The sequence below is a fragment of the Schistocerca cancellata genome, unplaced genomic scaffold (assembly GCF_023864275.1).
Source record: "Schistocerca cancellata isolate TAMUIC-IGC-003103 unplaced genomic scaffold, iqSchCanc2.1 HiC_scaffold_426, whole genome shotgun sequence".
NCBI classification, from domain to species: domain Eukaryota; kingdom Metazoa; phylum Arthropoda; class Insecta; order Orthoptera; family Acrididae; genus Schistocerca; species Schistocerca cancellata.
In genome coordinates, this window is record NW_026046443.1 from 882,108 (window position 1) to 897,013 (window position 14,906).

Genomic DNA, 14,906 nt, shown 5'->3' on the forward strand with positions numbered 1-14,906 from the left:
ACCGCAGCGGACGAAAATGGAGCAGCAACGCTCCAGCAGGTCGCAGGGAATGGGGGCGGACCACAGAGGAAGCGCCTGCAGCCGTTGGTGGAGGGGGAAGGCCATAGGCATAAATACTGGACCAGGTCCGCTTGAGGAGCAGTCTCAGGTTGCACCTGATGAAGGTCATGAGCTACGTGACCGAAATATCGTGCAAGTACGACGCTGATATCCGGCAGAACACCCGACAACCCAAGATGTCAGGAAATACATGATTTGACCATAAGTCTCTGGACAGTCCACTAAACATACATTGTGCTATTCCGGACTAAGCATTCTACAGTTAAAAATGCTTGCATCTATATAATAAATGGGCTTTCTGTCAGAGTGAGTAAAAGTCAGACAATTGTGGGCATTTAAAATGCACATGATTACAGGAGTTCACAGCTTCAGGTAGTCCACCAAAAACATTTCACAAGAATTTCATATGATCAGGTCCACTGTCAGTGACATTTGTGGAGCGGAAATGCCACAAAAGCACTAAACCCAATCATTACTCTGTGATATTGTAAAACTGGTAGCATAAACTGTCAAACTGTAAAAAGCACGTTTATACATTCTTGGTAATTATCACAGAGGACTTCTGGTGCAGATCTGGTTCACACAAATTCGTCGAGAAGCAAAAAAATTCCACTTATGTGATCATGCCTCATATGCTAAGAAGCCACAGAGTATCACAAATGAGTAAATTGATTAGAATGGAGTAAGCTACACCATCATTGGTATTCTGAATGACAGAAGAATCACAAGTAACCTATCTGATAGGATGTCAATGATTGAAGTGTAGTATTAATGAATGGCAGATTGGTTGGTTGGTTTGGGGGATGAAAGGGACCAGACTGCTACGGTCATCGGTCCCTTTTTCCAAAGACAAAGAACATCCACAGAGAATAAAAACGAGGAACAGAATAGATCACAGACGATACAGAACAAGAGAAACGGAGACAAGGACAAGACAAAACGAACTAAAACCACACAGAGTGTGACAGTGGTTGGCCGACCATAGAAATAAAAAAGGAAAAGCCAACCACTTAGAAACACATTAAAAGATCAGTTTAAAATCATAGGCCAAAGGCCAGAATCAAAACAAAAAATAAAACAGAAACACTCAGATGAAAGAATAAAAACTCCCTGCCCTAATAAAACGTAAAACTAAGGCAGCCATAACAGGGTCATCGGATAAAACGGCAGGGAGCGTATCAGGCAGCGCAAATGTCTGCCTGACCACAGCTAAAAGGGGGCAGGCCAACAGAATGTGGGCCACCGTCAAAGCCGCCCCGCAGCGACATACAGGAGGGTCCTCCCGGCGCAGTAAATAACTGTGTTAGCCGGGAGTGGCCAATGCGGAGCCGACAAAGGACGACTGAGTCCCTGCGGTTGGCTCGCATGGAGGACCGCCACACAGTCGTCGTCTCCTTAATGGCACGGAGTTTATTGGGTGTAATCCGATCGCGCCATTCAGCGTCCCAAAGCGCAAAAACTTTTCGGCGGAGGACCGCCCACAAATCAGCCTCTGGGAGGCCAACATCCAGAGATGGTTTACTCGTGGCCTCTTTCGCCAGGCGGTCAACATGTTCATTGCCCGGGATACCGACATGACCGGGGGTCCACACAAAGACCACAGAGCGGCCGCAACGTGCAAGAGTATGCAGGGACTCATGGATAGCCATCACCAGACGAGAACGAGGAAAACACTGGTCGAGAGCTCGTAAACCGCTCAGGGAATCGCTACAGATAACGAAGGACTCACCTGAGCAGGAGCGGATATACTCTAGGGCTCTAAAGATGGCGACTAGCTCAGCAGTGTAAACGCTGCAGCCAGCCGCCAAGGACCGTTGTTCGGAATGGTCCCCTAGAGTTAGCGCATACCCGACACGACCAGCAACCATCGAACCGTCGGTGTAAACAATTCCAGAGCCCTGATACGTGGCCAGGATGGAATAAAAGCGGCAGCGGAAGGCCTCTGGAGGGACCGAGTCCTTCGAGCCCTGTGTCAAGTCGAGCCGAAGGCAAGGGCGAGGAACACACCACGGGGGTGTACGCAGAGGCGCCCGGAAAGGAGGTGGAACAGGGAAAAACCCAAGCCCACAGAGAAGCTCCTTGACGCGTACGGCGATCGGACAACCCGACCGGGGCCGACGGTCTGGCAGATGGACGACTGACTGCGGGAACAGGACACGATAATTTGGATGCCCGGGCAAGCTTAGAACATGGGCCGCATAAGCGGCCAGCAAACGTTGGCGCCGGAACCGCAGTGGAGGTACACCTGCCTCCACTAGTACACTGTCCACAGGGCTGGTGCGGAAAGCACCAGTGGCAAGGCGTATCCCGCTGTGGAGAATTGGGTCCAGCACCCGCAACGCAGATGGGGATGCTGAGCCATAAGCTAGGCACCCATAATCCAGGCGAGACTGGATTAACGCCTGGTAGAGCCGCAACAGGGTAGAGCGGTCGGCGCCCCAGTGGGTGTGGCTCAAGCATCTCAGAGCGTTTAGATGCCGCCAACACGTCTGTTTAAGCTGCCGGATATGAGGCAGCCAAGTCAACCGGGCATCGAAAACCACCCCCAAAAACCTGTGGGTTTCCACCACAGCAAGGAGTTCGTCGCCAAGATAAAGCCGCGGCCCAGGATGGACTGTTCGGCGCCGGCAGAAATGCATAACGCGGGTCTTGGCTGCCGAAAACTGAAACCCATGCTCTACAGCCCAAGACTGCGCCTTACGGATAGCGCCCTGTAGCTGACGTTCAACAGCTGCAATGCCAGTAGAGCTGTAATAAAGGCAGAAGTCGTCAGCATACAGGGAAGCAGAGACAGAATTTCCCACGGCCGCAGCGAGCCCGTTAATGGCTATTAAAAACAGGCAGACACTTAAAACAGAACCCTGTGGCACACCGTTCTCCTGGACGTGGGTGGAACTATAGGAGGCTGCGACTTGCACGCGGAAGGTACGATACGACAGGAAATTGCGGATAAAGATCGGCAGAGGGCCCCGAAGACCCCATCCATGAAGCGTAGAAAGGATGTGATGACGCCATGTCGTATCGTACGCCTTCCGCATGTCGAAAAAGACAGCGACCAGGTGCTGACGGCGGGCAAAGGCAGTACGGATGGCCGACTCCAGGCTCACCAGATTGTCGGCGGCGGAGCGGCCTTTCCGGAACCCACCCTGAGACGGAGCCAGAAGGCCCCGAGACTCCAGTACCCAATTTAAGCGCCGGCTCACCATCCGTTCAAGCAACTTGCAAAGAACGTTGGTGAGACTAATGGGACGGTAGCTGTCCTCCTCCAGAGGGTTCTTTCCAGGTTTCAAAATGGGGATGACAATACTTTCCCGCCATTGCGACGGAAACTCGCCCTCGACCCAGAGACGGTTGTAAAGGTCGAGGAGGCGTCGCTTGCAGTCCACTGAAAGGTGTTTCAGCATCTGACAGTGGATGCGATCTGGCCCGGGAGCGGTATCAGGGCAAGAAGCAAGGGCACTCTGAAATTCCCACTCACTGAATGGAGCGTTGTAGGGTTCAGAAGCGTCGGTGCGAAAAGAAAGGCTCCGACGTTCCATCCGCTCTTTAATGGAGCGGAAGGCCTGGGGGTAATTCGCAGAAGCGGAACTCATAGCAAAATGCTCTGCTAAGCGGTTTGCAATGACGTCGGAGTCAGTACAAACTGCTCCATTCAGTGAGAGCGCAGGGACGCTGGCAGGGGTCCGATAGCCGTAGACGCGTCGAATCTTGGCCCAGACCTGCGAAGGAGTGACATGGAGGCCAATGGTGGACACATACCGCTCCCAGCACTCCTTCTTGCCTTGGCGGATAAGGAGGCGGGCCCGCGCACGCAGCCGTTTGAAGGCGATAAGGTGGTCTAAGGAGGGATGTCGCTTGTGACGCTGGAGCGCCCGCCGGCGATCTTTAATCGCTTCAGCGATTTCAGGCGACCACCAAGGCACAGCCTTCCGCCGAGGGGACCCAGAAGAACGGGGAATGGCAGATTCGGCGGCAGTAACGATGCCGGTGGTGACCGATTGAACCACCGCATCAATGTCAGCACTAGAGAGAGGCTCAATAGCGGCAGTGGAGGAGAACAAGTCCCAGTCAGCCTTATTCATAGCCCATCTGCTAGGGCGCCCAGAAGAGTGACGCTGTGGTAGTGACAGAAAGATCGGAAAGTGGTCACTACCACACAGGTCGTCATGCACACTCCATTGGAGAGACGGTAAGAGGCTAGGGCTACATATTGAAAGGTCAATGGCGGAGTATGTGCCATGCGCCACACTGAAGTGTGTGAAGGCACCATCATTTAGAATCGAGAGATCGAGCTGCGACAATAAATGCTCAACGATGGCGCCTCGACCTGTTGCCACTGACCCACCCCACAGAGGGTTATGGGCGTTGAAGTCGCCCAATAGCAAGAAAGGTGGCGGCAATTGGGCTATCAGCGCAGCCAGGACATGCTGCGAGACATCACCATCCGGTGGAAGGTAAAGACTGCAGACGGTAACAGCCTGTGGCGTCCACACCCGAACAGCGACAGCCTCTAAAGGTGTGTGGAGAGGGACAGACTCGCTGTGCAGAGTGTGAAGGACATAGAGGCAGACGCCACCCGACACCCTGTCATACGCTGCCCTGTTCTTATAATAACCCCGATAGCCACGGAGGGCGGGGGTTCGCATTGCTGGAAACCAAGTTTCCTGAAGAGCTATGCAGAAGAAAGGGTGACGGCTGATAAGTTGTTGGAGCTCAGCTAGATGGTGGAAAAAACCGCCGCAGTTCCAATGGAGGATGATATTGTCCATGGCTGAGAAAGGCGTGAAAGGACTGGGAAGGCTATTTACGCCGCTTGTTCACTCACTGCCACCGATTCAGTACCCGTACGAGAGGCATCCATGGCGTCTGAGGGACCAGCGAGATCAAGGTCCTCAGCGGACGCTAGAATCTCGACTGCATCCTCAGACGCAGAGCGCGAAAGGTGCGGTGGGGTTGGCGCCACCGCAAGTTCTTTGGCCTTAGAGGTCTTTCTCTTGGACTTCTCTCGCTGAACCTTGGGTTGCACCGGCTGGGAAGGCTTCACCGATTCAGTCTCCGGGACAGAGGAGGATCGTGAAGCCCTACGCCCGGCCGCTGGTGAGGACTTATGCCACTGGCGGCCGTCATCCTTCCCGCTGGTGGAACCCTGGGAAGGGAGGGTCCCAAGGGAACTCTTACGGGCGAGAGTAGCCGAAGAAGTTAGACGCTTCTCCGGCTGAGAAGCGGGGACGGACGTCCCCGACGGGTGGGAGGAGGTTGCTCCTGAGGTAGGTGGTGCAGGAGCAACCGGTTGGGTAGAGCCCCCCACAGGCAAGGGGGCAGGAGGAGTCGTACTGCTTATCGAGCTGGCTGGAAGTCTCGAAACTGATGGGGCTAGCACAGTTGTCGTAGCAGCTGCATAAGAAGATGTCATTCTCACAGGATGGAGTCTGTCATATTTCCTTTTGGCCTCAGTATAGCTCAGCCGGTCCAGGGTCTTATATTCCATAATTTTGCGCTCTTTCTGAAAGACTTTGCAGTCAGGCGAGCAAGGTGAATGGTGCTCCCCGCAGTTGACACAGATGGGAGGCGGGGCACATGGAGTATCGGGATGAGATGGGCGTCCGCAATCTCGACATGTGAGGCTGGAAGTGCAGCGGGAAGACATATGGCCGAACTTCCAGCACTTGAAGCACCGCATCGGGGGAGGGATATAGGGCTTGACGTCACATCGGTAGACCATCACCTTGACCTTTTCCGGTAACGTATCACCCTCGAAGGCCAAGATGAAGGCACCGGTAGCAACCTGATTGTCCCTCGGACCCCGATGAACGCGCCGGACGAAATGAACACCTCTACGTTCTAAGTTGGCGCGCAGCTCGTCATCAGACTGCAAAAGGAGGTCCCTATGGAAAATAACACCCTGGACCATATTTAAACTCTTATGTGGAGTAATAGTAACGTTAACATCCCCCAACTTGTCACAAGCAAGTAACCTGCGTGACTGGGCGGAGGATGCCGTTTGTATCAGTACTGAGCCAGAGCGCATTTTAGACAAGCCCTCCACCTCCCCAAACTTGTCCTCTAAATGCTCGACGAAGAACTGAGGCTTTGTGGAGAGAAAAGACTCCCCATCAGCTCTCGTACAAACCAAGAATCGGGGCGAATAACTATTACCTCCATCCTGAGACTTACGCTCCTCCCACGGCGTGGCCAGAGAGGGGAACGTTTTCGGATTGTACTTTTCAGCATTAAATTGAGCCCGAGAACGCTTAGAGACTGCTGGCGGCTGGCCGCCAGCGAGAGATGATGTACCACGCTTCATTGCGGGTCATCCGCCCTGATGCCACCTACTCCGACCAAGGGCCCTCCCCACGGGCGCCACCCAGCCGCAGCAATAGCCACCTGGCAGGATGTCCATTGCCGGGAGTCCTGATGCCCCAGGGAGACGGGCATCTACTCCTTGGCATACGTGGGGAGTTAACGGCGCAGGCATCAGTAGAGCGATCCCTGTGTTGTCAGGGGGCTACAACCAAGAGGGTACATGGCGGCCCCACCACAACGGACTGGCTACCGTGCTGGATCTTAGGTGCAAAACTGTCCAAGGTCGTCGTCGCAGTTAAAAGAAACACTGCAGAGTGCAGCGTGGGAATCGCATCCAGGGACGTATCCTCGCCCAAGAGATGGAAAACGAGCGGAACACCATTGCAACGACGAAAAAGCCGGCTAAAGGTCTCAATGCACGACGGATACAGTGCACCACGTAAGGCGCCCTTCCCCAATTGGCTCGCTCTTCGGAATAATTTAGAAAGATGGAGGTCAAACCCGAGAGGGGACCATCACATAAGGCCGAAACATGTGAGACTCCTTTTAGTCGCCTCGTACGACAGGCAGGAATACCGCGGGCCTATTCTAACCCCCGAACCCGCAGGGGGAATGAATGGCAGAAATGGGTAAAACATGTTTTGTGTATAAAGGAATGCTTATGACTCTATGAAAGATCTGCACAGTGGTGGCGATCCCACTATTAGTGAAAATGAAGTGTTGTGTCACAGTGTGAGAGAAACTGCAACATCAGGAACTGATTAACTACTCCTCGAAGGCAATGGAAAAGATTATGTACATAAGAACAAAAACACACCCATCTCAAAGCAAGATAGAAAGGCTGTATCTTCACAGAATATACCAACTTTCTATTTATGACTAAGATTACACAAAATTTGAGACAAAGTATTGCAACAGGTAATCCCTGTCAGTTGTCAAAAGCATTTAATAGTGCACTGCATAGTACCTTCTAGAGAAACTCCATTATTAGAGTATCAGAGGTCTTATAGATAACTGGTTTTCATCCAATCTGAGTAAAAGAATGCAAAGTGTCACATTAATAAACCCTGAAACAGCATCTTCATCATTGAGAATAATCACTACAGGTATATGATGCCTAATCCATCATTGAAGCACTGTAAAGGTGTACATATAGAGATTGTAATGATGATTCATGAAAAATGAAAATAACTAAACTAAGCAATACTGCCACTTCCATAACAGTGCACTGCTCAGCAAGCAAATAGGTCACCTGGTTGGCTGAACCATTGCCATTGCTATGTATCACCAGACAATGAAGCAGGATGAGGTTTTCACCAATTCAGAGTATGATATGTCAGACTTTGGAGTCCAACTAAGCAAATTTTAGCATTATGTAGTACTACAACTACAGCAGTTGAATAAATACAATTGAAGTATCAGGATTAGTATTAGCAGTAGTAGTATTAGAAGAAGAAGATTATCAGAGTAGAAAATCCAAGATGGAATGTAATAATATTATAAGAAGGAAAGTTGCTACTCACCATATAGCGGAGACGCTGAGCCGCAGACAGGTACAATACAAAGATTCTCACAGTTATAGCTTTCATCCACTAGGCCTTTGTCAACAATAGACACACACACACACACACACACACACACACACACACACACACACACACACACCAACTGCATTTTCAGGCAACTGAAACCCCACTGCAGTCATGTGTGTGACTTGTGTGTGTTTGCACGAGTGTGTCTACTATTGATAGAGGCCTTAATGGCCGAAAGCTATAATTGTGAGAGTCTGTATTGTGCCTATCTGTGACTCAACATCTCTGCTATATGGCGAGTAGCAACTTTCCTTCTCATAATATCAGTATCAGAGTAGAGTAGCACGGACCTTTATGGGAGGGCATGTCTTGAGTTCTATTGGTGGAATCTGTTACTTATCGTATTAGAATATCAAAGTAAGATTTAGGAAACCCAATTACAGGGCAATATTCATCTGAATTCCAAAGTTTTTAAAAACACAGAGTGCAATTACTTTGTGAAAGGTTCTTGTTAATAGTTATTCAGCTCAGTCTCACCTTTATTTTATTTCAATTCATGTTGTGTCCTTATTGTCATTATTATTAAGATTCAAAACTTCTTTTCCCCTTTATTTTTATATTTATATTCAGTTTCATTTTACTATCACCAGTATATTACAAGCACAGTATAAACGGTTACCTTTATTAACCTGTGCTTATAAATATATAACAATTGACACTGAATTTTATTAACTGCTATATCAGAATATATGACAACTGCTATAAGCAAAATATATAAACAAATCCCTGGCTCGTACCTGTACGTTTGGCTCTTTCTTTTCTCTTTTTAATATTCACTATACTTCCATATTAGTAATGAAGTAACTGCTCGAAAGGCAGAAATTGTATGTGTGTTTCTTAGTTTGTACGAATGTGTCAGAAAATATAATTTATTCAGAACTGATAAGGGATGTGAGCTATTAAAATTAGCATAATGATTATGGCAGTGACATGTACACTATGTGATCCAAAGTATCCGGACACCTGGCTGAAAATTACTTACAAGTTCGTGGCACCCTCCACTGGCAATGCTGGAATTCAATATGGCGTTGGCCTAACCTTAGCCTTGATGACAGCTTCCACTCCCGCAGGCACATGTTCTATCAGGTGCTGGAAGGTTTCTTGAGGAATGGCAACCCATTCTTCTTGGAGTGCTGCACTGAAGAGAGGTATCGATGTCGGTTGGTGAGGCCTAGCACAAAGTCGGCGTTTCAAAACATCCCAAAACCTTTCTATAGGGTTCAGGTCAGGACTCTGCGCAAGCCAGTCCATTACAAGGATGTTACTGTCATGTAACCATTCCGCCACAGGCTGTTCATTATGAACATGTGCTCGATCATGTTGAAAGATGCAATCGCCATCCCTGAATTGCTCTTCAACAGTGGGAAGCAAGAAGGTGTTTAAAACATCATTGTAGGCCTGTGCTGTGATAGTGCCATATAAAACAACAATGGGTGCAAGCCCCCACCATGAAAATCATGACCACACCATAACAACACTGCCTCCAAATTTTACTGTTGCCACTACACACACTGGCAGATGACATTCACCGGGCATTCGTCATACCCACACCCTGCCATCAGACTGCCACATTGTGTACCAAGATTTTTCACTCCATACAACATTTTTCCACTGTTCAATCATCCAATGTTTACACTCCTTATGCCAAGCTAGGCGTCGTTTGGCATTTATCGACGTGAGGTGTGACTTATGAGCAGCCGCTTGACTGTGAAATCGAAGTTCTCACCTCTCGCCTAACTGTCTTAGTACTGGCAGTGGATCCTGATGCAGTTTGGAATTCCTGTGTGATGGTCTGGATAGACGTCAGCCTATTACACATCGTGACCCTCTTCAACTGTCAGTGGACTCTGTCAGTCAACAGATGAGGTTGGCCTGAACGCTTTTGTGCTGTATGTGTCCCTTCACGTTTCCACTTCACTATCACATTGGAAACAGTGGACATAGGGATGTTTAGGAGTGTGGAAATCTTGTGTACAGACATATGACACAAGTGACACCCAATCACCTGACCTTGTTCGAAGTCCGTGAGCTCCGTGGAGTGCCCCATTCTGCTCTCTCACGATGTCTAATGACTACCGAGGTCGCTGACAGAGTACCTGGCAGTAGGTGGCAGAATAATGCACCTAATAAGAAAAACATATATTTTTGGGGGTGTCCAGATACTTTTGATCACACAGTGTAGCATCATCACGTCAAAGAAAGAGCAAGTATTATTACATACCCAAAATATGGAAGCTATTGAAATATATCACCAAAATGGCTAATCAGTAAAGGTTAACAGATGTCAAGGCTAGACTAGTTGTACAGAAATCCCGAACTTTATTAAGTATGTCACATTAACAATATTCACATTGAAAATATTTAATCAATAACGAATACTCATCAAATACATATTTGCAATATTTACTGTCATACCTGCTCAACAAGTTGATAAGCAATCTTTGGATCAACTTCTACCAAGGAACCATGTTTTTCATTCAAAACTGGGCTTGATGTAGTACGTCTGGCAGATTGTTTGACACGTTCATGTTCATGTACAGGAGATACAGATTGACCATCACCCTACAGAACAACAACGGGTATAAAAAAATTGTTCGTCAAACCATAAAATAATTATGTTATTTCTTGTTTTCTCAGTGTAGCAAATATTGATAACACTTGATAAAAGTAAAATGTTTATTTATAAAAGCTTCAAATAAATACAGAAATTCTCTTTATTAAAAATAGGAAGTAGTAGTCTGGTAATAAGAATGCACTGAGACCAAGCAATGCCAACAGCATTGTTGGACTGAAGATTGCCTCTGTCCTCTGTCATCATTTTTAAACCTTGAAAGCTAGCAGGTTTGTGATGGCCACCCTCAACTTACGGTAACCACAACTACTTCAAACATAATCAGTTAGAAGTGACAGCAGCTTACTTGCATAATTCATCACTTGTTCAGTTAGCCGGTGTGAATGCATAATGGAGACACCTAGCCAACTCCACTGTCAGAGTGTACACTTAAGAAAAGTCAAGCAACCTATTACTTCATCTCTATTAAAGGATCATGATTTGAATGAGACTCGGTACATGAAAGTTTCTTACACTTAACAGAGGACTAATGGAACAAACATCTGTTTTAACTAACAATTTAGTGTGTGCACCACTTCACAGTTCACACATGAAGTTTGTACTTAATTCGGCCACTAGAGACCACCTGGCATGCTAATACAACAGCAGCTGCATGTACGACCTACCGGCTATGGCCCCTGTTGGAACTAACGAACATACAGGCCAGAGTGCAAGGTTACACTGGAAACCTGTGTACTGCTAATTGTATTGTACGTTATCCTCCACATATATGTGTACTGTTCACACAACAAATTACAGTGTTTTCAGGTTAGAACCCTTTTTTTGGTGATGAGTACAGTATTCAACTCCATGTGTTCCACTTGCCATTAGTCCTTTGTGTTTAATGTCCATGGATGCATTGCTTAAATCTCTTCTTGAGCAACAGGAGGTGCTGACAGTTGCTGTTTCCAGTTTCACGACTACACTGGCACAACTTGTGGCCCCACTAACAGCATATCTGCCACTGTTCCCCATATAGGGTGATACAGGAGAAGATTGTGATGCCTGTGGCAACATTTCCTCGCATTCAAGATGCCATATGTAAACTTGTACAAGACCCTTTTTTTTTGTGCATTGCACCACACGGGCGTCAACTGTTGTGTCAGCTTGCCCCCTTACAAGAATCTCCACATCTTTCATTCGATCAGATTTGTGAGCTAATTTCTACCTATCACTGTAAATGTACTCACATTATTGCTGCTTGTGTGGAGTTTTACCATTGCCAAAAGTGACCAAACCGTCATAGAAGCCATGGGCAGCAAGACTACATGGACTTAGCCATTATTATAATTTTCTGACAAATGTTCATAAGGAATCTTATGCCAATCAAATGGTTTGCGATGCTATCATATGTTTTGTTCCCGATAAGGTAGTCCGAGAGTGATCTCAGTGTGAAAATTCTATAATTACGGAAGTACTGGACATAGCTCAGTCATTCAAGTTTCACGGTCTGTAGGTAGTCAGATAGAAGCCTGGTCCGAAGTTTCAGATATCAGTTCCTCTCACCCCTTCCAGCCTTCAGCCAGTTTGCAAGGGAACGTAAATGCTAATGCAGAGTCCAGCACATGTCCCAGTGTCATATAGGTAGACAATGTTTGGAACAACAGTTTGTGTCACAACAGTAACAGCACTGCCTTCATGCCCATACTGCTCCATTCAACACGAACAGACTGTGTGTCCCAAGTGCCGAGTAACGTGAAATAGTTGTCACAAGAAAAGACACATTGCTTCTGTATGTAACTCCTTTTAATACCTGAGGGAGGACAAAACAAACATGGATGTTAACTGTGTGTCAGCTGTGACGGCGTCTCAAAGCAAGTTGTACACTGAAGTTTAACAAGTCATTGAGAATGCAGAAGGACATGGGTACAGTAGCAACATTGGTGAATTCTCAGACTTATGTCGACTTGGGTTCTACCTCCCTGACTCCAGCGTCATGGAGGCTCGTGAGTTATAACAAGCAACTGATTTCCATTTTGGACAGTTTTCTGCACCTGTATCTTACAAGACTGTGGTTTGTTCATTAACATTCCTAGTTGTGGCCAATGCTTACATTGAAAATCCGTTTACTTTGGACACTTTTTGAACTGAAACTTCCTGGCAGATTTAAACTGTGTGCCCGACCAAGACTCGAACTCGGGACCTTTGCCTTTCGCGGGCAGGTGCTCTACCATCTGAGCTACCGAAGCACGACTCACGCCCGGTACTCACAGCTTTACTTCTGCCAGTATCTCGTCTCCTACCTTCCAAACTTTACAGAAGCTCTCCTGCGAACCTTGCAGAACTAGCACTCCTGAAAGAAAGGATATTGCGGAGACATGGCTTAGCCACAGCCTGGGGGAGGTTTCCAGAATGAGATACTCACTCTGCAGCAGAGTGTGCGCATATCAGAGACGAGATACTGGCAGAAGTAAAGCTGTGAGTACCGGGCGTGAGTCGTGCTTCGGTAGCTCAGATGGTAGAGCACCTGCCCGCGAAAGGCAAAGGTCCCGAGTTCGAGTCTCGGCTGGGCACACAGTTTTAATCTGCCAGGCAGTTTCATATCAGCACACACTCCGCTGGAGAGTGAGTATCTCATTCTGGAAACTTTTTGAACTATTTGAATTCTCCATTGCTGATGAAGTGCATTTGGTTTCTGATCAAGTTCCGTATCAACAGTTAGATGCTCTCTGTGCTGAATTTTCCTCTATATTTTCTCCAGGACTGGGGTGCTCAACAAAATTTTAAGGCTCATATTACAATGAAACAGTCCACATGCCCCTTTTGTTCCAGGATACTTTACAGAGTCAAGTAAAGGCACAATTAGATTGTCTTCAATACCTTGATGTTATTCAACCTCCTTCTTGCAGTGAACAGTCAGCAACATTCGAGGTAGGCACAAAACCTGCAGGCAAATTACACCTCTGTGGTGTTTTTTAAAAGTCTATTAATGCACAGTCAATCACTGATACCTATCCTTTGTTGCGCCCTGACAAGCTGTTAGTAAAATTGTTGGGGTGGGGGGTGTTATTTTTCGAAGATTTATTTGGCACAAGCATATTTTCAGCTGCCACTTGACGAGGAATCTAAATGCTTTCTAGTCATCATCATCCCATTTGGATTTTATCAATACCAGAATTTGCCTTTTGGTGTGGCAAGAACACTACCTATTTTTCAACACCTTTTAGAGCAAATTTTTGTGTCATTTCCAAGCTGCATAAACTATTTAGATGGCATAAAAGTGTCTCGTGCCTCTACAGATGAAAATCTGCAGAATCTCCGTGGTCTATTTTCTGTTTTACGGTCTGTAGGGCTAAAGTTCAATTTGGAGAAGATACAGATTTTTCAACCATCCATTATTTATTTGGGTTTCGAAGTGTCGCACACCGGCATTAAACCATTGTGCCAGCATATTGAAGCTATTACCTTGTTGCCACCCCTCATGTCCATCACGGAATTACTAGCATTTTTAGACAAAATTGCCTACTACCACTAATTCATACTGGATGCTGCTACTGTGACACAACCACTCCATGCACTGTTATGAAAAGATGATTGTTTCCAACTGATCCCTGGCTTGTGACCGGGCATTCAGTAGTTGAAACCTAAGCTGCAGTCAGTCCCTAGTTTGGTCACTTTTCAGCCGGGCCAGCACCTTGTGTTGATGACAGACATCTCTGTTTGGCCTTGGCACTGTCCTTGCTCATAAGCATGTGGCCAATTCCAAATGCCCCATTGCATATGCCTCTAAGTCCTTAAATTCAGCACAACAGCATTATTCTCAGCAAGAGAAAGAGGCTTTGGTGATCAAGTATGCTCCAAAAAGTTTAATGTTTTTCTACATAGGTCTAAGTTTCACCTGATCACTGATCACAAACCACTGGTGCCTCTTTTAAACCCTTCAGCATCCTTGTCAGACAAAGCCACAAGTCGCTTACAGCAATTGGCTCTTTTCCTGCCACGATACAATTATGAGATACATTTTCGAACTACAGCGCAACATGCAAATGCTGATGCCTTATTGCATTTTCCTATTGGTCCAGATCCCAAATTTGATAAAGAGGAATTACTTTGTTTTCATTTAGACATAGAAACTCAAAATGTTGTCAATGGTTTCCTATTACTAGCACTAAAACTGCAGCTACAGTAGCCCTGCATTGTGTCTTAAGCAAAGCTGTTTCTTTTCTGTAACACAGCTGACTGTACAAACCTCGGGGCATGGCTTCTGATCTTTTGAGAAACTATTTTGCATTACAATATCTTTCTCTTTGGGATGGGGCGCTGCTGGTAGCTACAAATGACACCAGTCCACGGGCTGTAGTCATGTCTGTCCTTCAGTGTAAGGTTGTGTATTTATTACA

General features: G+C 47.0%; 1 protein-coding gene across 2 annotated transcripts in view; it reads right to left on the reverse strand.

The window, feature by feature from the left end:
• Positions 1–14,906, reverse strand: part of LOC126124776 (NCK-interacting protein with SH3 domain-like) — a 109,923-nt gene that overhangs the window by 47,256 nt on the left and 47,761 nt on the right. For both annotated transcript variants that reach the window (XM_049915122.1, XM_049915121.1), the window contains exon 4: positions 10,371–10,517. In XM_049915122.1, the coding sequence (XP_049771079.1) occupies positions 10,371–10,517 (147 nt within the window). The remainder of the gene's footprint in view (positions 1–10,370; positions 10,518–14,906) is intronic.